A 26,016-nucleotide genomic window follows, 5' to 3' on the forward strand; every position below is an offset into this window, starting at 1 on the left:
ATGCAGAATCTGAATTTTAAGGAAGACAATTTAATAGGATTTAAAATACAAGTTCAGACAGAGAAAATTTTATTTTCTTATTTTTGAAAGTGTTGTTGTGGGGCGCCTGGGTGGCTCAGTTAGTTAAGTGTTTGCCTTTGGCTCAGGTCATGATCCTGGAGTCCCAGGATGGAGTCCGCATCAAGCTCCTTGCTCAAAAGGGAACCTGCTTCTCCCTCTGACCCTCACCCTGCTCGTGCTCTCTCTCTCAAATAAATAAATAAGATCTTAAAAAAAAAATAAGTGTTGTAAGATTTTCCAAATGTTAAAATTCACTGTCAAGTATTAGGATTGAGAAATAACAAGACACCAAATGTAGAAATTATATACAGTTTTATAATTTTCTTTGTTGCTTCTTAATCCACTGAAAATAATTTCAAAATATCACATTGTTAGGCATCTTCTTTGTTACTTTCTTCGGTTTCTACTTCTTTAGGCAACAATGGCTTGATCTTTAGTAACAAACCTTCACTTGTTGAAGTACGAAGGAAAGCTCGTACCACGAAAGGTCCTGGAAACAAACACAAGAATCAACTTTTATTTTATTCCATAAACATATGAGCAAATAGAAACATACGACAAACCTTATAAAACTCATGTTATATTTTCTCCTTGAAAAGTACTGATATTACTGAACTAATATTTTGAATTATAAGGAATATTCTCTCATGTCTAGCGTAGAAGACAAACTGTACTCTAGCATACTAGAGATTTATCCTTGAAACTACATATTCTGTAATAATTCATTTCTCTCTTCCAGAAGATGACCACCTAGAATTTATTTTACTGCAAAGCTGAAAGTGAAGGGAGCAGGTGATGATATTTACATTTGATGGCAATATTCTAAATATTTATTTGACACAGCACTGATGCTATTACTGTGTTACCAAACATTCAGTAAAATTCCCTAAAAATTAAAAAGCTTTAATGTTCTTTTTCATAAGAACAATTGAGGGACTTCATTTAAAATGGCAAAAAAAAGATGGGATAGTTCAAGACGGCAGCATAAGAAGATCCTTAACTCACCTCCCACAGACACAGCAAATCTACAACTACATATGGAATAAAATCCTCGAAAAAGTCCTGAAGACCAGATGAGCAGCACATCCATAACAAAGGATAAAAGGGCTGCACTGAGACAGGCAGGAAAGTCAGAGACAACACTCTCTGAAAACCCCATCCCAGGCAAGGTGACTTACAATCAGGAAGGATTTCAAAAATACAGAACTTTTCCCTGAGGACCAAGGGTTTTGTCTCCCACACCAGGCACCCCAACCACTGTGTCCTGGACCAGAGAGATGAGCTCCCAAAATATATGGCTTTGAAAACCAACAGAGTGTATCCAGGAGAACCACAGAACTGGAAAGAACAGAGAATTTCTTAAAGGGATCACACACAAACTCACTCACTCCACAACCTGGTGCAAAAGAAGCAGTTTGAAAAGCCTCTAGACTGTATGTGAAGTAAACCGCCTTATTAATCTTAAAGCAACTGCTGGAAAGTAGGAACCTGCTGAGACTCTCTCTGGGGATGAAAGTGCAGGTGGATGCCATTTTTGCAATCTCATTCAACCCTGCTAATGCCAGTGCTTGCAACAGCCATGCTGGCAATCCCACTCTAATCTGCTAATGCCACTGGGCATGCTCTGCACCCCCGTGCCACAGCCAAAGCACAGCTGGTGGGCAAGAGCCCCATGCACAACTACCTTGCTGTGCTGCAGCCAAACCACAACCAGCCAGGTGAGCAGCCCCACCCAAAAACGCAACCTTTTGCACAGCCAGCCAGGTGAGACCCCACCCCTGCTACCTCATTCCTACCGTGCCACAGACAGACAAGCACCCCACACCCATCCCACCAAACACCCCACACAGCTGGCAGGTGTGTGAAGCCCATACAGGGGATGCCCCTTGAGTGTGTGGCTCCCTCCTACTTCTAAACCCCACAGAAAATCTTGTACACAGGGCCACTCCCTCAAGACTGGGAGAGGGAGCTATTCCAATACATAGAAACACACAGAATCAGGCCAAATTAGGAGATAGAGGAATATGTTCCAAATGAAAGAACAAAGCAAAACCTGAGAAAAAGACCTTAATGAAATGGAGATACATAATCTACCTGATAAAGATATCAAAGTACTAATTGTCATAAAGATGCTTACTCGGGAGAAGAATGAACGAACACAAGGAGAACTTCAACAAAGAGAGAGAAAAATATGTGAAAGTACCAAACAAACAAAAAAAAAAAGTACCAAACAAAAGTCACTGAAGAATAGAGCTGAAGAATAAAATTACTGAACTGACAACTACACGGGAGGGGGTCAACAGCAGACTGGATGAAGAACAGATCAATAACCTGAAAGACACAGCAATGGACTCACCCAGACAGGGAAACAAAAAGAAAAATGAATTTTAAATAGTGAAAATAGCTTAAGGAACACATAGAACAACATCAAGCAGAATAACATTCTCATTACAGGGGTCCTGGAAGGAAAAGAAAGGGGCAGAAAACTTATACAAAGAAATAATAACTGAAAACCCTAACTTGAGGAAGGAAATCGACATCCAGATCCAAGAAGGTCAGAAAGTTCCAAATAAGATAAAAACCAAAGAGATTTACACCAAGACATGTTATAGTTAAAATGTCAAAAGTTAAAGAGAAAATCTTAGGGTGCTTGGGTGGCTCAGTCGTTAAGCGTCTGCCTTCGGCTCAGGTCATGATCCCAGGGTCCTGGGATCAAGCCCTGCATCAGGGTCCCTACTCAGCAGGAAGCCTGCTTCTCCCTCTCCCACTCCCCCTGCTTGTGTTCCCTCTCTCACTGTGTCTCTCTCTGTAAAATAAATAAAATCTTTAAAAAAAGAGAGAGAGAGAGAGAGAATCCTAAAAGCAGTAGGAAAAAAACAACTTGACACATACAAAGGAAACCCCATAAAGCTAATAGCAAATTTTTCAGAAGAAACTTTGAAAGCCAAAAGTGACTGATGGGACATATTCAAGGTGTTTAAAGGACAGAAACTTACAACCAAGAATACTCTACGAAGAAGGTTATTATTCAAAATAGGAGAGAGAGAGTTTTTCAGATAAGTAAAAGCTAAAGGAGTTCATGATCACTAAACCAACCTTACAAGAAATGTCAAAGGAACTTCTTTAAGCTGAAAGGAAAGAGTACTAATAATAGTAAGAAAACATACTAAAGTAAAAATCTCACTGGAAAATATGTTGTAAAGGTAGTACATTTACTCACTTATAAAGCTAGCATAAAAGTCAAAAGACAAAAGTGGCAAAACTAACTAAAACTATAATAATTAGTTAAGGGATACATAAAATGAAAAAAGTGTAAAATGTGACATAAAAACCATAAAATACAGAGGGTGCAATTAAAATGCAGGTTCTGGAATAAATTTCAATTAAGTTTTAAGCTACCAATTGAAAACAGACTGCTATATACATAGAATGGTATATGTGAACCTCATGGTAACCATAAAGAGAAAACTTACCACAAATATAAAAAGAAAATGAGAAAGGAACCTAAACATAACACTAAAGGAAATTATCAAACCAGAAGAAAAGAGAGAAAGAGAAGAAACAAAGAGGAACAACAAAAACACTCAGAAAACAATTAACAAAATGGCAATAACTACACACCTATCAATAATTACTTTAAATGTAAATGGACTAAATCCTCAATCAAAAGACAGTGGCTGAATGGATTTAAAAACAAAAACAAGGGATGCCTGGGTGACTCAGTTGATTAAGCATTTGCTTTCAGCTCAGGTCATGATCTCAGGGTTCTGGGATCGAGTTCCGCATTAGACTCCTTGCTCAGCGGGGAGCCTGCTTCTCTCTCTGCCTGCCACACCCCCTGCTTGCACTCTCTCTCTCTGACAAATAAGTAAAATCCTTAAAAACAAACAAACAAACAAAAACAAGACTCATCTATACTCATCTTTACCCTGCCTACAAGAGACTCAGTTCAGAAGTGAGGACTGAGGGCGCCTGGGTGGCTCAGTTGGTTAAGCAACTGCCTTTGGCTCAGGTCATGATCCCGGAGTCCTGGGATCGAGTCCCGCATCGGGCTCCCTGCTCAGCGGGGAGCCTGCTTCTCCCTCTGCCCCTCCCCCCTCTCATGCTCTCTCTATCTCATTCTCTCTCTCAAATAAATAAATAAAATCTTTAAAAAATAAAAATAAAAAAAAAAAAGTGAGGACTGAGGGGTGCCTGGGTAGCTCAGTCCGTTAAGCGTCTGTCTTCGGCTCAGGTCATGATTCCAGGATCCTGGGATCAAGCCCCGCATCAGGCTCCCTGTTAGCAGAGAGCCTGCTTCTCTCTCTCCCTCTGTTTCTGTGCTCTCTCTCTCTCTGTCAACTAAATAAATAAAATCTAAAAAAAAAAAAAAAAGTAAGGACTGAGAGTAAAGGGATGGAAAAAGATACTCCATGCAAATGGAAATAAACAAAGTTGGTGTAGCTGAACTTACCCAACAAAATAGATTTTAAAACAGATTGTAATAAAAGACAAAGAAGGGCATTACATAAAGATAAAAGAGTCAACCTGGCAAGAAGATATACCACGTATAAATATTTATGCACCCAACACAGGAGAACCAAAATACATAAAGCAAATATTAACAGACCTAGAGGAAGAGATTGACAGCAATAGTAGGGGATCTTAACGCTCCACTTACATCAATGGTTACATCACCTACACAGATAATCTATAAGGAAAGATCACGCTTAAACAACACATTAGACCAGATGGACTTAATAGATTTATACAGAACATTCCATCCAAAACAGAACATACATTCTTGTCAAGTGCACATGGAACATTCTCCAGGACAGATCATGGGTTAGGCCACAAAACAACTGTCAGTAGACGAACCATGAGAGACTATGGACTCTGAGAAACAAACTGAGGGTTCTAGAGAGGAGGGGGGGTAGGGGGATGGGTTAGCCCGGTGATGGGTATGAAGGAGGGCACTTATTGCATGGAGCACTGGGTGTTATACACAAACAAGGAATCACGGAACACTACATCAAAAACTAATGATGTAATGTATGGTGACTAAGATAATAAAAAATAAAAATAAAAAAACCAACTCTCAGTAAATTTAAGACTGAAATCATATCAAGAATCTTTTCTGACCACAATGGTATGAAACTAGAAATCAATTACAAGAAGAAGACTAGAAAAACCACATAAACATGGAGATTAAATAACATGCTACAACAATGGGTCATCAAAGAAATAAAAGGAAAAATTTAAAAATACCTAGAGACATAAGAAAACAGAAATATAACATACAAAAATCTATGAGATGCATCAGAAGTGGTTTTAAGAGAGAATTTCATAGCAACACATGCCTACCTCAAAAACACAAGAAAAATCTCAAACAATTTAACTTTAAAACCTAAAGGAACTACAAAATGAGGAACAAATGAAACAAAGTTAGCAAAGGAAAGAAATAATAAAGATATGAGTGGAGGGCGCCTGGGTGGCTCAGTTGGTTAAGCGACTGCCTTCAGCTCAGGTCATGATCCTGGAGTCCCGGGATCGAGTCCCGCATCGGGCTCCTTGCTCAGCGAGGAGTCTGCTTCTCCCTCTGACCCTCCCCACCTCAGCTTTCTCTCTCTCTCAAATAAATAAATAAAATCTTTAAAAAAAAAAAAAAAGATATGAGTGGAAATAAATGGAAAAAAAAGAAAGAAGCGAAATAGACCTAAAAGGGCAATAGAAGAGATGAATGAAACTAAGAGTTGGTTCATTGAAAAGATAAACAAAATTGAGAAACCATTAATTAGACTCACTAAGAAAAAAAAAGGGTGGCTCAAATAAATAAAATCAGAAATGAAAGAGAATTTTAACTGATACCACAGAAATACAAAGGATCGCAAGAGACTACTATGAACAATTACATGCCAACAAACTGGACAAGCTAGCAAAAATTATCAAATACCTAGAAACAAACAAACTTCCAAGACTGAATCAGGAAGAACAAAAAATAATAACAGACTGATAATAGCAAAGAGACTGAATGAATCAGTAATCAAAAACTTCCCAACAAACAAAAACCCAAGACCAGATGGCTTGACTGGTGAATTCTAACAGACATTCAAGGAAGATTTAGTACCTAGCCTTCTTAAGCTCTCCCAGAAAACTGAAGAGGACAGAATGCTTCCAAACTCATTTTATGAGGCCAGTATCATTACCCTGATACCAAAATTAGACAACAACGCCACAAAAAAAAGAAGAAAATTACAGGTCAATAACCCTGATGAACACATATGCAAAAATCCTCAACAAAATATTAGCAAACCAAATTCAAATATACATTAAAAGAATCATACACCATGACTAAGTGGGATTTATTCCAGGGATGAAAGGATGGTTCAACATGTGTACATCAATGTGATACAGATTAACAAAATGAAAAATAAAAATATGATCACCTCAATAGATGCAGAAAAAGCATCTGACAAAAGTCACATCCATTTGCAATAAAAACTTTCAACAGGGCGCCTGGGTGGCTCAGTTGGTTAAGCTACTGCCTTCGGCTCAGGTCATGATCCTGGAGTCCCGGGATCGAGTCCCACATCGGGCTCCCTGCTCAGCAGGGAGTCTGCTTCTCTCTCTGACCCTCCTCCCTCTCATGCTCTCTGTCTCTCATTCTCTCTCTCGCAAATAAATAAATAAAAATAAAAAAATAAAAAACTTTCAACAAAGCAATTAAAGAGAGAACATACACACCTTAACATAATAAAGGTCATATACAAACCCACAATTAATATACTAAATGATGAAAAGCTGGAAGCTTTTCCTCTAAGATCAGGAACGGAGACAAGGATGCCCACTCTCACCACTATTACTCAACATAGCATTGGAATACCTAGTCACAGAACTTAGGCAAGAAAGAAAAAAAAAAAAGGCACCCAAATAGGAAAGGAAGATGTAAAATTGTCCATGTCTGCAGAAGACATGATATTATATATAAAAAAAGATGAAGATTACACCAAAAAACTATTAGAACCAATAAAAAAATTCAGTAAAGTGGCAGGGTACAAAATCAATATACAAAAATCAATTGTTTCTATACACTAACAACAAATTACCAGAAAGAGAAATTAAGAAAACAATCCCATTTACAATTGCACTGAAAAGAATAAAATACCTAGGAATAAATCTAATAAAGAAGGTGAAAGATTAGTATACTGGACACTGCAAGACAGTGATGAAAGAAACTGAAGATAATACAAAGAAATAGATATTCCATGCTCATGGATTAGAAGAATTAATATTGTTAGGATGTACATATTACCCAAAGCAATCTATAAATTCAAAGCAATCCTATCAAAATTCCAATAGTATTCTTCATAGAAATAGAACAAATAATTCCAAAATTTGTATGGAACCGCAAAAGACCCTGAATAGCCAAAGCAATCTTGAGAAAGAACAAAGAAAGAGATATCAAGCCTCCTGATTTTAAACTACACTACAAAGCTACAGTAATTAAAACAGTATGGTATTGACATAAAAAGACATATGGATTGATGGAACAGAATAGAGAGCCCAGAAATAAAACCATACATATATAGTCAATTAATCCACAACAAAGGAGGCAAGGATATACAATGGAGGAAGGACAGTCTCTTTAATAAATGGTGTTGGGAAAACTGAACAGCTACATGCAAAAGAGGGAAACTGAACCAATACCCCACACCACATACAAAAATTAACTCAAATAGATTAAAGACTTGAAAGTAAGACCTGAAACCATAAAACTCCTAGAAGAAAACACATTTGGTAAGCTCCTCAACATTGGTCTTAGCAGGGGTTTTTTTTGATGACTACAAAGGGCAAAAATAACAAAATAAACAAATGGGCCTACATCAAACTAAAAAGCTCTGAACAGCAAAGGAAACCATCAACAAAATCAAAAGGCAAGCTGGTGAACAGAAGAAGGTATTTGCAAATCATATATCTAATAAGGGATTAATATCTAAAATTTGTAAAGAACTCACACAACTCAATAACCAAAAAAATCCAATTTAAAATTGGGCACAGAATCTAAATAGACATTTTCTCAAAGACATACAAGTGGATAACAGGCACATGAAAAGAAGCTCAACATCATTAATCACCAGGGAAATGCAAATCAAAACCACGAGTTATCACCTCACACCTGTCAGAGTGGCTATTATCAAAAATAATGGTTGGCAAGGATGTGGAGAAAAAAAGAACCCTCATGCACTGTTAGTGGGAATGTAAATTAGGGCAGACACTGGAAAAGAGAATGAGGATTCCTCAAAAAATCACCAAGAGAATGACAATATGATCCAGCAATTCCACTTTTGTGTATATATTAGAAGAAAATGAACACACTAGTTTGAAAAGATACATGCACCCCTGTGTTCCTTGCAGCATATTTACATTAGCCAAGATATGGAAACAACCTAAGTGTCCATCCATACATGAATGAATAAAGATGTGGTGTATACACACACACATACATGCACGCGCGCATGCGTACACACACAATGGAATACTACTCAGGCATCTTAAAAAATGAAATCTTACTATTTGTGACAGTAATGGACCTTGAGGATACTACGCTAAGTGAAATGAGTCAGACAGAGAAAGACAAGTATCAGCGATTTCATTTTAAGTGAAATCTAAAATACAAAACAAACTAACAAAACCAAACCAAACTCAGTCTCATAGATACAGAGAACAGGGTGGTGGGTGCTGGGGGGAAGGGATTTGGGGGAGGGGACAAAATGGGTGAAGGGAATCAGGAGGTACAAACATTCAGTTATGAAATAAATAAGCCAAGGGGATATAATGTACAGCACAGGGAATAAAGTCAGTGTTACTGTATTAACTTTGTATGGTGATAGACGGTAACTAGACTTATGGTGGTGATCAATTTGCAATGTATACAAATGTTGAATTATTACATTGTACACTTGAAACTAAAAGAATATTGTATGTTAACTACACTGCAATTTAAAAAATGGCAAAAAGAGGACACACTGCTTTTAGAGATTTGCTGTCCATCATTTCATTCCTGCCATAGTCTCAGAAGATCCTATACTGAAATCAGTGCTCCATGGAATATAAGAATGCATACACAGGGCACCTGGGTGGCTCAGTTGGTTAGGCGACTGCCTTCGGCTCAGGTCATGATCCTGGAGTCCCTGGATCGAGTCCCGCATTGGGCTCCCTGCTCGGCAGGGAGTCTGCTTCTCCCTCTGACCCTCCCCCCTCTCATGTGCTCTCTCTCATTCTCTCTCTCTCAAATAAATAAATTAATTAAAAAAAAAAAGATTTTAAGAATGCATACACATACAATTACTAAGTACCATGATCATATCTATGGCAGCAGAATTAACAAGTGAGGTATTTATTCACCAGTGGCTAACTCCCAAAGAAGGTAAAAAATAGCTTAGGATTATGTTTTAATTACACACTTGGTTATAAAACTAAACCTGACAGAGTCCTATCATGTTAAGTCTATAAATGAAGAGTCTACTGAGTATAATGAACCCTTTTTGGGCTGCAACCAGCCAGGAGTGAAATTCGTCTGAGGAGACAACATGCTTGGCACATAATGTGACAGTAAGGGTCTGGCTCTGTGTTCCCAGCCTATGAAACAGCTCCCACATCTCAATCAAGTTTCACTGCTCTCCATGAACCACCCTGTTTATAAGAGGTGACTCTCATGACATGATTAAAAACTTTGTTCTTTTTTAAAAATAAGTAAGATTAAAAAAGACAATTGCTAGTTCCAGTGATAAAGTGAATGATCTAGCCAAAAAATATTTCATAAATGATTTTATTTATTTATTTTTTTTTTAAGATCTTTTATGTATTTATTTGACAGAGAGAGACACAGCGAGAGAGGGAACACAAGCAGGGGGAGCGGGAGAGGGAGAAGCAGGCCCCCCGCCGAGCAGGGAGCCCGATGCAGGGCTCGATCCCAGAACCCTGGGATCATGACCTGAGCCAAAGGCAGACGCTCAACAACTGAGCCACCCAGGCGCCCCTGATTTTAGTTTCTATTTAACACCAATGCAAGTTTAAGGCAATCAGTTACAGCTTTCTTTCAACGTTTATTACATTTAATGGTAGAAAAAATGGAATTTACAAAGATTTCAGGATGTATTCCTTATTCACGTTAAAGAGGTCTCCTCTCCAAACAACTATAACTTGTTAATAAGGGGATTAGGAATCCTTTGGATAGTTAAATTTTATTTATTTAATCCCCGAAAATATTGCTGCTATTGGATATTGTACTTGCTATTAACTTGATTGTTTTCTTAATATTTTACATTTTTAAAGAATCCCAGAGCTCTAGGGAAGTGTACCCCAGGCAAATCACTTACCCAAACTGAGTGGTCTGTGCTTACAAACTTCACTGATGACTGCTTGCAGATTCGCAGCTATCTGGTTACTTAGCATATCCAGCTGAAATTAAAGGATATATAACAATAATGTGAAAGTGAGAAGATAATACAACTTCTGGTAACTGTACAAGTATTTATTTTAGTGTTTTTCAAATATTCAACTAATGCAAACTATCTATTAGGAGACATTACTGTGAAAGAAAAAAACTTCTGTAACTCTTCTTTTAGAATGCTACATTCACATGTCTTTACATGTCAAGACTTAATTATCTTACGGAACATGTCTTAGTAAAGTATTTTGAAGTTGCTCTACTTGAGATTCCTTGATTTCCAAGTATTTTCCCCAAAGCACATCCTGAGGCAGAATACACCATCCCCTGATCCCTACACCCAAGGTTTTAGGGATATTTTCTTGAAGTTTTTTGTTGATTTACTTTTATTTTTTATTATTTTTTTTAAAGATTTTATTTATTTGAGAGAGAGCACAAGCAAGGGGAGTTGGGCAACAGGGACAAGCAGATTCCATGCTGAGAGCAGAGCCTGACATGGTGCCCAGAGATCATGGTCTGAGTGGAAGTTAGACACTTAACCGACTGAGCCACTCAGGCACCTCTGTTATTGATTTACTTTTAAAGGAAACTAAGAAAATGCTTAGAAATTCATGCTTTCAGGGGCGCCTGGGTGGCTCAGTTGGTTAAGCGACTGCCTTTAGCTCAGGTCATGATCCTGGAGTCCCTGGATCGAGTCCCGCATCGGGCTCCCTGCTCAGCAGGGGGTCTGCTTCTCCCTCTGACCCTCCCCCCTCTCATGTGCTCTCTGTCTCTCTCATTCTCTCTGTCTCAAATAAATAAATAAAATCTTTAAAAAAAAAGAAATTCATGCTTTCAGGAGTACAAAATAAGACTACTTAACCACACACATTCACACAACACATATCTGATACAGAGACATCTTCAGGATGCTATGGTAACACTCTATGCAATAACAAATATCCTGCTATTCAATGAAAATTATAGTAAGTAAATATATAGTGAACAAGCCCTATTCATAAAACCTAGCTCACAACTTTGGAAAGTGCTTATGTTTATCATTCAAATTCAATGCATGTTACTCTTCTAAAATATACCAGTTAAAATCAGTTATATTACATCCCAATGTTTAAAGGATTTTACACTTTACCAAACAAATCAATTTTTAAAAAATTCATGTAAAACTCGTAATAGCGTAACTGGCAAAAAAAAAAAAAAAAATCACATGGTAATAGTTCAAGTTCAAGCAAGGTTTCTATTTTCCAGGGACTCTGAGACCCCTGTGAGAAATGTGCTCTGTAAGCATGAAGAGAATTCCTCATGAAAAAAAAATATTCTCATCATCACCAGACAACATTTGACACTCACTTGGACATGATACAATATCAAACCCTAAATGAGAAGGTTTGGACATTATTGGAGGAGTTTTCACTTAAGCCAATACATAAGCGGGAGTTCTGAGAGAGAAAAAAAAATCAAGCAATGCTTAATTCACCTTCTTAAGTCCAGAGAACTTACAGCTTTAATCAAGTAGTTCACTGGCAGGAAAAGCACCTGCTATGTTAAAAAACAAAACAAAACAAAGTAAAACGAAACTAATGGTATCAACATGTGTCTCCATTCATTCCTCTCTTAATTCTCTACATTAATCAAATTGTCCTTCTTTCTATTATCAACTGAAGTAACCACCACAGCCCTAGAAGTTCCTTCACCCTTTGTTAAAGACCTATAGCTACCTTAAATTTGGGAAAGTAATAGATACAAGAAAAAGCAAGATGTCCAACATATGCTTTTCCTATTTATAATTAAGTTATGCTCTACACTGTTATACTATAATATACTGAACTAATATATCAAACAATACTTTTGTGGACTTACACTGTTTACAGTTAGCTAAAATAAGATGCTAAACACATGCAACATATACTTCCTCTGTGACTTTCATTATTAGGATGACTTCAAGGATTTCATTAAGTTCTAAAATATATAAAAATGTCTTCGAACACAGTTTACATTTTTGTCCAAATTTTAGCACCTCTAATCTTTAGTACTGTGTCCTCTGTTGAATTTTAAAATATTTATAACCGTAGTACTTCATTTTACCTTTTTTTTAGATGTTATATAAAATTATGAAAAATCTATATATTTTATGGTTTATCTAAACCATAAAATGTGATTACTTAATTGGCTACTGATGTTAATTATGGTCAAAAAAAGTATGCATGCATGAATTTTATCAAAATTTGCATAGGAAATGTATTTGGGCTGAAAATAACCTAGAGATAACTCAGGAAAGCAACATTTGCTTGCTTCTCTACCTCTATCTCAGTTACTCTGCACTTCATGGTGCTCTCATGCAATAACAATTTGTAATCTTACAAAGGTAAGGATGGACCATTTTGAGATGATTTATTATCTGTTAGATTCTCAGTATCAAAGCATAAGACTTGGTACACCAAAGGAAAAAAAAAAAAACTGGGATTGGTGGACCCTGAACTACGGTAAGCATCATATTTGCACATGTGCATACATGTGCATTTGAGTATCTAATTACAGTACAATTACATCTAATTGAGTATCTAGTTACAATACTATTTATGTTTAGCTAAAGTGACTGCCCACTACAGGACAAGATAGTTATTCCTCATTCTGGAGCAGATATGGTTTCAAGAAAAGACTATCTTACTGAATCCTACCTTGTGCTTAACATCTTTTATTATGTCAGAAATAATTCCCTAAATGAATACCTACCGCTTACAACGATGTGGACGGAACTGGAGGGTATTATGCTAAGTGAAATAAGTCAATCAGAGAAAGACAAGTATCATATGGTTTCACTCAGATGTGGAATATAAGAAATAGTGCAGAGGATCATAGGGGAAGGGAGGGAAAACTGAATGAGAAGAAATCAGAGAGGGAGACAAATCATGAGGGACTCCTGCCTCTGGGAAACAAATTGTGGGTTGTGGGGGGGGGGAGGGGGGATCTCTAGTCACACTTGGAGAACTGCTAGACAAAAGGTTAAGTCTTAAAACATTTTGGAGGACTAAGGACTACAGTGTAGAAAAAGGATTTGACTTAATTATTTACCTTTTACAGGGGAATAAAACTAAGAAACAAACGACAACAACAAGCAATGTTCACATGATTTTTTAACAATCACATGATCCTCCCCAAAGTGGTCAGCTGCTGTCACTGAAATGTTCTGATAGCCCATAGATGAATGAGCATCTCTAACTGGAAACTGGAGAGAGGACTGCTCCTTTGGCAAGCACCTGTTAGAACATCTGATCTCCAAAATCTCTTCCAAATGCAATGTTCTAAGATTAAATAAAGGATGGCCTGGCATACAGTTTCTGCAGATGGGCCAATGGTCTTAATCACCATGACTCCTAACAGTCACAACCAAGAAAAGGGAAGATAATCTGTGTGCCTTCTACACAACATTAAGGAAAGTAATAAGAATAATTGATTGAATGAGCAGCTCTATTTATTGAGTAAATACTCTGTGCCAAGCTCTATTCTAAGCATTATGTAAATATTCTCATTCATTTCTCCCAAGAATCCTTTGAGATAGGAACTACTGCAATTCCTTTTTTACCATTAGAAACTGAGACTTGGAAAACTTTATAACCTATCCAAGGGCACACACCCCTGGTAAAGAGCAGCTCAGCAGCTGTGTGCATGAGCTCTAACTAAAGGCAGAGAAATCTAACCCTGGACACAGTTTTTAAGTGTTGGTAACCCTTATGAGAAATGAAGTATCAGTTGCCTGGAAAACACAAATGAGTTTGTTATAAACATAGGGTAGAAAAAGAGGAAACTAAGTGAAATGCTTAATGGAAAGGAAGATGCATTTAGGTGGGAAAAATATGAATTTTTCTCTCTACCAAATGAATCCTTTATTACCTTCCAAGCTTTTAGGTGGTAACATCATATAATTCAGCAACCCTTTTTTGGCTCCCACTCTATCCATCATCATGCTGGGAACTAGGAACAAAAGATGAATAAGATACAAACTTTGCCCTCAAGAAACTTACAAACTGGTAACTAAAATACAACATCACAGGTGCCACTCTAACTATATGAACAACGTAGCACCAAGGCACAGAGGAAGAAGTGACTGACTTTGACAGAGAAGGCTACCCAAAGAAGGGGGCATGTGAGTCTTAAAGATTAACTGAGTCTTAAAGGATGAAGAAGTTTCAGGGACAATGAGGATCTTCTAGGCAGAAGGTGTAGCATGAGATAATGTGGTAACAAGGTAGAACAGGTGACCATAACGTGGCTCACTATATCTAGGCCCAGCGTTGCAAACTCAAATGCCTACAGTGGCCAGAGCAGGTAATGTGTAGGATTCAGGAGGACTAGGTTTGGGTGCAATATGGCTACAACACCTGGGTGATGCAGGCTGTGCAGAAGTGGACAGTACCACTCCATATGGGGGAGGCAGGAAGCTACTCAGCACTAATACACTGTTACACTGGGGGCTGTGGGGCCAGGGTTAACAGAATTCCTGACTTGTCAAGAACTAGAAATCTGAATTTCTTTGTGATATCATCTAGTTTTTAAATGCTGATTCAAGAAACAAAACAAAACCACTATATGGACCCAATAAGTATGGGGACCAAATTCAGCCTGTAAGCTGCCAATCTTCAGCCTGAATCACTGAAAATAGCAAGAAATACTGAATTTGAACTTGACATATTGATTGGAGACTACAGAAAGATTTGAATGTAAAGCTAAAGATTTTATTTAGAACTGCAAGCAGTGAGAAACTAATGTTTCTCAGCAGACAAATGGTATATCTGATCTAGGTTTTAGGAAGAATTCCACAGGAAGGAGGTAAAACAGGAACTGGCAAACTTTCTCTATAAATGGTCAGACAGCAAGTATTTTGGGCTTTGCAGGCCAGTCTGTGTTGCAACTACTCAACTCTGCCCTTTTTAGCACGAAAGAAGGACAATACATGAACGAATGAGCACAACTGTGCTCCAGTGAAACGTGCCTTACAAAAACAGGTAAAGAGCTAGAAATGGTTCACAGGCCAGCCTGCAGACCTCTGGTGTGGAAGACAGACTGAAGGATGTTTGAGGAAGTGAATGGGCAAAAACAACCACTAATTTTTGCCAGATCAAAAAAGATCTTTGTGTTGTTAACAGAAAGCTTTGTTAGGTGCTGAGAGACTTTTACTATGTATCTACCTACTATGCAGATGAAGCAAAAAAAAAAAATGTTTTGTCAGGCTAAGTATTGCATTGCCATTTGAAGTAACAGGAGGAAAAATGTTTAGCAACTGTTTTAACAGCTGTCCTAAGCTTAGATATGTGTTTGGAAGAAGATGTTGTATGGGGCTTTTCTGGAAGCTTCTTCAGGACTGATGATTAGGTCCTAAAACTGAAAGCAAAAAAAGGCACGTAGTACCCTATACTCTAAAGAAAGATGCCAACAATTAAAGGAGCCAAAAAGGTCCTATTATAATCAACATCCACCTGAGTAGAAGCAGGCCAAGTGAGGAGGCAAGGCTTCAAGCAGCTACTCTGCAGAGATAGGGGGCACCTGTCAGGAGGGGAGACTAGCTGGCTGAACATGTGCTATGAAGGACATCAAGCCAATAAAGGGCTAGCCAGAGAAGTTGCAATAATCAATGTGGGAACAAGAAATATAGGTAGGTAAGCAGAGGCATGTGCCTCTTCTCCCTTATTCCCTTCATCAGGCCTCTAACCCCAGAGGAGTCAAGCCTGGGAAGGCGATTGGGGCAAGGTATTTCAGAACGGAATCAAGTCATTGTAGCACTCTTCATGTCTACAGTGGGAGGAGGTGTGAGTGAAAACTTAATAAAGCCCGCCTCACTTTAGATCACATGGGCCATAAAAGCCTGGTTCCAAACTGGGCAAGAGAAATCTTTGCCTAGGAACTGGATCAGACTGCACTTTTTTTTTTTTTTAAAGATTTTATTTATTTATTTGACAGAGAAAGACACAGCGAGAGAGGGAACACAAAGGGGGAGTGGGAGAGGGAGAAGCAGACTCCCTGCCGAGCAGGAAGCCCGATGCGGGACTCGATCCCGGGACTCCAGGATCATGACCTGAGCCGAAGGCAGTCGCTTAACCAACTGAGCCACCCAGGCGCCCTAGACTGCACTTTTAATTACTGGCAGTCACTGGAATTGTGAGATCTATCTCACATGCCAGAGAAGGGAACAGAGAAAGGAAAAAGTACACGTGGCACAGCTAGAATCAGAGAGCGGAGAAAAACCATTCCATGTTTGGATCCCACTAAATTCAGACTTCCAATAAAGAGTTACACATTTATATACAGAACTGTATTTCTGTACATATGAAAGACATGCACTTATGTTCACAGGAATGATATACATGATGAGAGATACCAGAAACAGTCTAAATGCCCAAGAAAAGGAATAAGGTTGAATATATTATGAGATATCTACATGACATGACAATATAGCTATTAAAATTATATCTTGCAAGAATTTTAGTAATTTGGGAAAATATTCAAGAAACAGTATTTAAGGAAAAAGAGAATACAAAAGTTAATATATAGTATGATAGCAACATTACCAAACGCAATCTTTGAATGAATTTTATATTCTTATGCTATTTAATATTTTTCAAATATTTTATTATGTACTTGTTAATAAAAAAATTAGTTTCAGTTTAGCATTTAAAATTACAAAACCAGGCCTTTATGATGCTACAAATTACAAGGGCATACTTTACTTCTTCATGTTTTTTTGAAATGAGACTCATTCATAGTGATAGTGGAGGAAAGAGCAAAACCCCTGCCCTCACCACCACCACAGCTGCAACAGGCTAATTCTGTTGTTACAGCTTAGATAATTTTTAATTATATTTTCAAGATTAAAAGGCAGTTACATTGGCCTTTTTTAGGTGTACAGTTCCATGAATTTTAACTCACACATACATTTGAGGAACCACCACCATAATATATGATAAACAACCAAAAAACCTTCATTTGATCTCTCATAGCCACTCCTAACCCTTGTAACCCTTGCTGTCACTATAGCGTTGTCTTCCCAAAAATGTCATACAAATGGAGTAACAGTATGTAACCTTTTTTTCTTTCCTTTGTAATTTTTTTAAAAGTGTGGTAGGTAAAATATACACAGCATAAAATTTACCATTTTAACTGTTTTGAAGTATGAGGTTCAGTGGCATTAAGTACATTCTCATTGTTGTGCTACTCTCAACACCATCCATCTCCAGAACTTCTTCCATCTTCCTCGTCTAAAACCGTACCCGTTCAACACTAGTTCTCCATTCTCCCCTGCCCCCAGGCCCTGGCAACCACCATTCTGTTGTCTGTCTCTACGAAAATGACTGCTCTAGGTACCTCAAACAAGTGGAATCATAAGAGTATTTATCCTTTGTCAATTGGTTTACTCCATTTAGCATGTCTTCAAGGTTCATACATGTTATATATAGCACGTGTCAGAATTTCCTTCCTTTTTAAGACTGAGTAATATTCCATTGTACATACAGGCATACCTCGTTTCCTTGAGCTTCACTTTATTGTACTTCACAGATACTGTGTTTTTCACAAATTGAAGGTTTGTGGCAACCTTCTATTGAACAAGTCTACCGGCACCATTTTCCCAACAGCATTTGCTCAATTCATATCTCTGTCATATTTTGGTAATTCTCACAATATTTCAAACTTTTTCACTATTATATTTGTTATAGAGTCAATCGATACAAGGAACTTCACTGCTGACTGCTTTTAAGAAATTTCCACAGCCACCTCACCTTTAGCAAGCACTGCCCTGATCAGTCAGCAGCCATCAACATCAAGGCAAGACCCTCCATCATCAAAGATTACAACTCACTGAAAGCTCAGATGATGGCTAGGATTTCTTAGCAATAAAATAATTTTTAATTAAGGTATGCACATTGTTCTCTTAGACATACTACTACTTCACACTTTAAAGGACTACTGTATAGTATAAACATAACTTTTATATGCAGTAGGAAACCAAAAAATTCATTTGACTCACTTGACTGCAGTATTTACTTTACTGCAGTGGTCTAGAACTGAACCTGCAGTATCGCCAAAGTATGCCTGAATATACATTTTGTTTATCCATTCATCTGTCATGGACAATTGGGGTACTTCCACTTTTCGGCTATTTGAATAATGCTGCTATGAACATGGCTGTACATACACCTGCTTGAGTTCCTGCTTTCAATTCTTTGGGGTATATTATCTATAACTAGAATCTATGGATCTATGGTAATTCCATATTTAATTTTTTGAGGAACTGTCATGTCATTTCCCACAGCAACTGCACCATTTTATATCCCCACCACCAATGCACAAGGGTCCCAATTTCTCTGTATCCTCGCCAACACTTATTTCTGGGTTTTTTTTTTATAATAGCCATCCCAGTAAGTATGAAGCAGTAACTCATTTTGGTTTTAATTTGCATTTTCCTGTTGGCTAATGATGCTCAGCCTCTTTTCATGTCTTTATTGGCCATTTGTATATCTTATTTGAGAAATGTGTATTGAGATCCTTTGCTCATTTTTGAATTATTTATCACTTTATTATTGAGTTACAGTGGTCCCCCCACTAACGTTCCAAGACCCCCAGTGGATGCCTGAAACTGCAGATAGTACCAAACCTCTATACTAGGTTTTCTCCTATACATACATATCTATGATAAAGTTTAACTTATAAATTAGGCACAGTAAGAAATGAAAAATAATAAAATAATTATAATCATATACTGCAATAAAAGTTACATGAATGTGGTCTGTCCCTCAAAATATCTTACTGTACTATGCTCACCCTTCTTGTGATGCTGTGATATGATAAAATGCCTAATGGTGGGGCACCTGGGTGGCTCAGTCAGGTAAGTGTCTGACTCTTGATTTTGGCTCAGGTCATGAGCTCAGGTTTGTGAGATCAAACCCTGCGCCGGGCTCCACGCTCAGCAGAGAGTTTGCTTGAGAGTCTCTTTCTCTCCCTCTCCCTCTGCTTCTCCCCACTGCCTGCTGTTTCTCTCTCAAATAAATAAATAAATCTTTTTAAAAAATGCCTACATGGGGCGCCTGGGTGGCTCAGTTGGTTAAGCGACTGCCTTCGGCTCAGGTCGTGATCCTGGAGTCCCGGGATCGAGTCCCGCATCGGGCTCCCTGCTCGGCAGGGAGTCTGCTTCTCCCTCTGACCCTCCTCCCTCTCATGCTCTCTGTCTCTCATTCTCTCTGTCTCAAATAAATAAAATCTTTAAAAAAAAAAAATGCCTACATGGTGAGATGAAGTGAGGTGAGTGACACAGGCCTTGTGACATAGTGTTAAACTGTTACTGACCTCCTGACAATGCGTCAGGAGGACCATCTACTTCCAGACCGCAGTTGACTGTGGGGAACTGAAACTGGAAAGCGAAACCACAGACAAGGGGGGACTACTGCGTAAGAGTTCTTCACATATTCTAGATACAAATCTCTTACCATATATATGATTTGCAGATATTTTCTGCCATTCAGTTGGTTGCCTTTTTACTCTGCTGATAGTGATCTTAGATGCACAGAAGTTTTACATTTTGATGAAGCCACATTTATTTCTTCTGTTGCCTGTGCTTTGGTGTCAATACATAACCTTTTGAGACTCCTTTCACTTGGGTTATAGAATGTAACCTTTCTGAGGTTCACTTAAGTTGTTCTATCAATAGTTCACACCCTTTTTGTCACTGAGTAGTATTCCATTGTATGATATACCAGATGGGGTTTTTTAATCCATTCATATATAGGACAACTGAGTTTTTTTCCAGCTTTTGATGCTTTTCAATACAGTTCCTATAAACATGTGTTCAGATATTTGTGTGAATGTAAGTTCTGATTTCACTTTAAATGTTTCAACTCTAAGGGCACCTGGGTGACTCAGTCAGTTAAGCATCTGACTCTTTAGGATCATGAGTTCAAGCCCCGCATTGGGCTTCCTCTCCTTCTGGGACACAATAGGAAAGATACATCTTTGTTATTGGCCCATAGGACCCTAAGGCTTTCTTTTTTTTCCAATCTTTTGTCTTTGCTTTTCAGATTGGATAATTCCTATGATCTTTCTTTCTTTCCTCTGTCATCTCCATTAATTTCATCTCCAGTAGTTCATAAATAATTTTTATGAGGTCCCTTTCCCAGGTTCCCCCCCCCCTTGATCTTCCCAGTACTTTCTGGTTCCCTAAGGCCCTCCTTTTGGAACCCTAGCCAGAAAGCTGGGGCTTTATTTACCCTATTTTGCCACTTACTCTCTGTAACTGCTCCTGCATTGGGGGCCAACTGACAGGACAGAGAAAAGAAGCAAAGACAGTATGCCCCCGCTCTTGGGACCACAGATCCTCCAGTCAGAAAGGAAGGTTCCCCCTTCTCAAATTTTAGATACCTGTACCCTTTCCTGCACCAATTGTCCCCACTAGGATCCATGATCTCTACTTCTCAAGCCTGAAGTAAAGGGCTTCTCCTGAAGCTCTCTCTGCCTGTGCCAATGTCCACTTCCCAGTTTCAGGCTATGGTGAGACCAGTTAATGTGACAACACAAGGAGAAAAATGGCAAACTCACCACCAGTGGTGAGTGGTGGTACTTCAAATTCTGGTCTTCCGTAATTTGCCTGTTACTATTTACTTTTCAGAGTCTTCATTTTTTTTTTTAAAGATTTTATTTATTCATTTGAGACAGAGAGATACAGAGAGAGACATCATGAGCAGGGGGAGAGGCAGAAGCAGTCTTCCTGCTAAGCCAGGAGCCGGATGCGGGGCTCGCTCCCAGGACCCCGGGACCATGACTGAGCCGAAGGCAGACGTTTAACCATCTGAGCCACCCAGGCGCCCCTTTTCAGAGTCTTCAAATAGCTACTCCATGCATTCTGTCCAGGTTTTATAATAGCTGCATTCAGTGCGAGAGACAGGTTGTCATGTGATTACACCATATCACCTGGAACCAGATCTTCAGGCTTTTGTGTTATGTATTTATATTTTAGGGTCGGGAAACTTTTTCTGCAAAGAACCAGATGGTAAATATTATAGGCTTTTAAAGCCACATATGATTTTTGCTGCATATTCCCTTTTTTTTTTCACAACCCTTTAAAAGATCATTCTAAGCTCACAAGTGGTACAAAAACAGACTCGCAGAGCCACTGTCTGCCAACTGCTGTATTAGAATACATTGTCTCCAAATATATAAAAATTCATGCAAAAGACAAGTTGTGGTATGAGTTATGCTTTACATTACTTTAACAAGTTCCTAACTTTCAGGGCCCCTGGGTGGCTCAGTCAGTTAAGCATCTGCCTTCAGCTCAGGTCATGATCTCAGGGTCCTGGGATCGAGCCCCGCGTCGGGCTCCCTGCTCAGTGAGGAGTCTGCTTGTCCCTCTCTCTCTGCCCCTCCCTGCCTCGCTTGTGCTCTCTATCTCAAATAAATAAAATTAAAAAGAAAAATTCCTATGTTTACCAAAATCTACATGGGGGAAGGAGGGTGCTCTCAGGCAACAGCAGCTTTCATCATTGCTTATGCTAAAGCTATTTGGAAAATGCTTAATTTTGTGTTTCTATTTAATATATTTAATAATTCATAAAGGGTCTTATTGGTGTTTTATTGTTTACTATATATACTGTATTAGTGAATGTTATTTGTTTGAAAGTAACACTGATGACACTCACAGGGAATCATCTTTCAGATCCATTCAATGTCCTCTCCCAGCATTTGGATAAAAACAGACTGCATTAAAAGCTATGAAACTTATCACTGGTCTTTGAAGTAAAGTTAACAAAAGAAAGCTGTGTATGCAGTATACTGACAACTACTTATTAACAAATGGATTAAGAAAGGAAAGCAAGTCAGTGTACTCCCCTTTTACATGTTACGACACACTCATATTTTTCATCATGTTATTCTATTAATCAGTGATCACTACATTATTGAGTTAATACAATGAATTAAAAAGAAAAGTTAGCAGTTTTTTTCAAATGGTATGGTTTTTTTTATGCTATTATTTATATCTGATAGAAGGGGAAAGTCACACCTTCAATTCCCAAAAGTTCTGGGAAATTATCTTCTAATTTCATGACAATATAGGTAAGAAAATTGGAAATAATAATAAATGATTCTTGACCTAATACTCCTACTGGTAATAACACTGATGACTATCCATCCAAAGGATGTAACATAACATACTACAAGGATTATTCATCCCAGTTAAATACACATCTCTCACAATAAAGCATCAAGCAGAATGCTCGCACATATTGGGTTCCGGATAAATATTTGTTTCTCTCTCCTCTTTCTTAGCCCCATACTCTTGAAGATCTAAGATCTATCTCCAATCTACTTCCTTCTTTTTTAATGAGAAATAACAAGTACAGAATTTGACTTCTACAGTTTATTTTCTTCTCTTTATAATTCCCTTACCTATGAGACAGCACATTGTAGTACACCAGAAATAATACAACAAATGAAAAGTTAATTATCAACTGGAAGGAATGCAAGAAAAGGAGGAGGGCAAGTGGTAGTGAGCTATGAGCCAATGGGCTACCACTTTTTATCCAACTATGGCTTCTATCTAACTGATTTAAGCAATAATCGTCACTTGCCACTTTCACAGTTTATGGGCCTCGTTGCTATAAAATAAGCCTTCAATTTCCGCATACTATATTATCCACATCTTGTTTAACTGAACTTCAACACATTGACTTTTCCTGTTGTAACATGTTCACTAAAACTGGAGGCTCTGATTTCAACACAAGATTTTACTATGTTTATATTCCCTTACCCTGAACTTTTTTATTTTTGTTACAATATACTTCAGCTTTTATCAGCTGCCAGGTTAACAATATTTCTTGCCACAAAACAATTCACTATTACATAAGCAAAGCATAGTGATACAAGCCTATGAATGAACCATGTCTACAACTTTAAAAAGAAGAAAAAGCACATCAAAGACACTGCCTTTATATTGTGTCAAAGATCCAAGTATTTTTGAAACCTGAACAAGAAACACTAGTTAAATTAGGTCTTGGCATGATTTGGTATAAATGTAAATCTGAGCTGTCTTACCCTGTTTTTTTCCTTTTAGAAAATGAGCATAGGTTTTATCTGCCAATATCTTTATCATTTAAAAGTCTTCAAAATCTGGTTATTTATATGACTGTAAAAGGGCTACAGCTGCTTTTCCTTTAATGCTATGGTAACTGTTCACGTCAAAGCCAGTCTATTACATAATGCATATTTTAAAGATATTCCTCAAAATTTCAATACTATTTAGTGAAGTTTTTACAAGTGTTCCTCATTCAAAATCATTCAAGATTTTATGTTTTAATTATCCAAAGGATACAAACATAGTGATTTGAAGGGGTACATATTAATAAATTAAAAGAATAGAAATAGTTTCTAAACTGAAACAGAACAAATGACACACATATTTTTAAAGTATATAGTTGCTTTAGAACACTCTCTTTTATTTACTTGTTTTTATAGTATACTAGTGGGATCTTGTCCTGTAATATAAGAAAATAATAGGAAGAGTAAGACTTCATTCACTCACAGGAGGAATCAATGTTTCATAATAAATTTACTGATGCCACTAATTTGGAATTAATAATAATTCACAGACCATCAAATGTTTTTAAAAAGTTTATAACGTAACAAATGAATACTATGATTACAGGAAAACATTTAAACATCTTTAGAGAACAAACTTTAGTATTAAAAACATTTTTAAATAGGCATTTGTGATTAAAAAGGCATTAATGATATAGCATTATTAACTCAGGCAGCATCTACCAGGCAACATTTTGTGATGAGATAACCTATCTAATCAAAGTTAATTAACTTGAATGCCACTGAAAAACTATTCTGTGGTATTCACTTCCCACTAATTCATACTAATTTTCCCATAAATTTAATTATATTTTTGTCTTTCCAATATATAGGTGGACAGCCAAAGAGGGAAGGATGAGTAGAAAAGAAGTAAAAAAAAGAAAAGCAAAAAGGAGAGGGAGGAAGAAAATAGAAAAGAAAAACTTCAGAGAGCTATTAGAAGAAAAAAAAAGGAAAGAGAAGGAGGGGAAGGAAGAAAGAAGGGAAAGGGGAACCTGAAAACAAACCTTACTACTACTGCTGCTTATTATTAATTATTATTATTATTATTATTATTATTATTATTGAGCCAAGCCTCATCTAATCCCCTCCTGCCAGAGTTCTGAAAGCCAAATCAGGGGAGGTGGAAGGACAGGGGATAGCGGAAGGATTTCTCAGCATCAGTATGCATAGATTCACTAATCTCCATTTCAATTTTCTTAACTCCCAACCTCCCCCAGGTTAGAAACTGTTTTAATCTTTCCATCCATCTGCTAGCATGGGAAAGGGCAGTTACCCAGTGTCATGAAGTATGTAAGAATCTTCAACAGTTTTAACTAATGCTCCCTATTTTAGAGGGTTTTGGTCCCATCCCCAGACATACCACTAACCAGTTCCAGAGGTACCTAGAGGGAGATCCCAAGCCTTTTGCAAGATCCTGAAATGTAGACTATAGTAGTTCTTTTGGCTTTCTCCATTGCTGACTTAGATTTGGCATTTTCTAATCAGTTATCACTGTGATGTTCAATACACTATCTTTACCTGGAAGCCTCACAATACATGTTATTTTCAAGTGTCACTGGTATACTTGAAAAAAGAATACCAATCTTACACCACAGGCCATAATGAAAGACTCCAGAAATTTTTAAAAAGTAGAAAACTACAAACAATGCATTCTTCAACAAAAGGCAAACTAGAATATAACTAAAACGTAAACAAGTCAAAAATGGTTCCTAATATTTTTTAAAAAGGTTCCAAATTTTAAAATACTCTGCCAAGTAAGATTAAAAAGTACCATGACACATTATTTAAAAAATAATGACAAGAAAGCTAAATATCAAGACATATAATCAGGGCAAAATCACAGATTTAAACTCTTTGGAATTTAAGAAACAAAGGGCAAGGGGGAAAAAAGAGAGAGGGAGGCAAACCATAAGACACTCTTATAGTAGAGAACAAACTGAGGGCTGCTGGAGGTGGGGGGTGGGGGGAAGGGCTAAACAAGTGATGGGTACTAAGGAGGGCACTTGTTGGGATGAGCACTGGGTGTTGTATGTAAGTGATAAATAACTAAATTCTACTCCGGAAACCAATACAACCCTATATGTTAACTAATGAGAATTTAAATAAAAACCTGAAACAAACAAACAAAAAGAAAACTTACAAATCTGATATAAAACTTAGAAAATTAGAAAACCAACAACAGCAAAAATCTCAGGGTAACAGGATAAAGAAAAAGAGCAAATAAATAAATTATAAATAGGAAAAGGTACCAATAAACAAATTCTAAAAGCCATACTAAAAAATAAAACTACTTTGAAAAGCATATATAGGAGAATGTTCTATACTTAGGCTCTGTGTGAGAAAATATGTAAGGGTGAAATGTTATGAAGTCTGCAACTTAATTTTCTGTGTTTTAGAAAATAAAAAAAGATATTTAT

General features: G+C 37.5%; 1 protein-coding gene across 5 annotated transcripts in view; it reads right to left on the reverse strand.

Annotated features, from left to right (window-relative positions):
* Nucleotides 1-252: 252 nt before the first annotated feature.
* MRPL1 (mitochondrial ribosomal protein L1) overlaps nt 253-26,016 on the reverse strand; it is an 89,968-nt gene continuing 64,204 nt past the window's right edge. The window contains exons 8-10 of one of the 5 annotated variants that reach the window (XM_035004718.1): nt 10,419-10,500; nt 8,611-8,640; nt 253-550 (exon numbers count right to left, since the gene is read on the reverse strand). In XM_035004718.1, coding sequence (XP_034860609.1) covers nt 432-550; nt 8,611-8,640; nt 10,419-10,500 — 231 coding nt within the window. In that variant the 3' untranslated portion in view covers nt 253-431. Of the gene's footprint in view, nt 551-8,610; nt 8,646-10,418; nt 10,501-26,016 lie in introns of those variants that run through there. The other 4 variants (XM_035004720.1, XM_035004719.1, XM_035004721.1 and 1 more) reach the window with 4 other exon arrangements.

The sequence above is a fragment of the Mirounga leonina genome, unplaced genomic scaffold (genome assembly GCF_011800145.1).
Source record: "Mirounga leonina isolate KUSES-001 unplaced genomic scaffold, KU_Mleo_1.0 Mir_129, whole genome shotgun sequence".
Lineage (NCBI taxonomy): Eukaryota > Metazoa > Chordata > Mammalia > Carnivora > Phocidae > Mirounga > Mirounga leonina.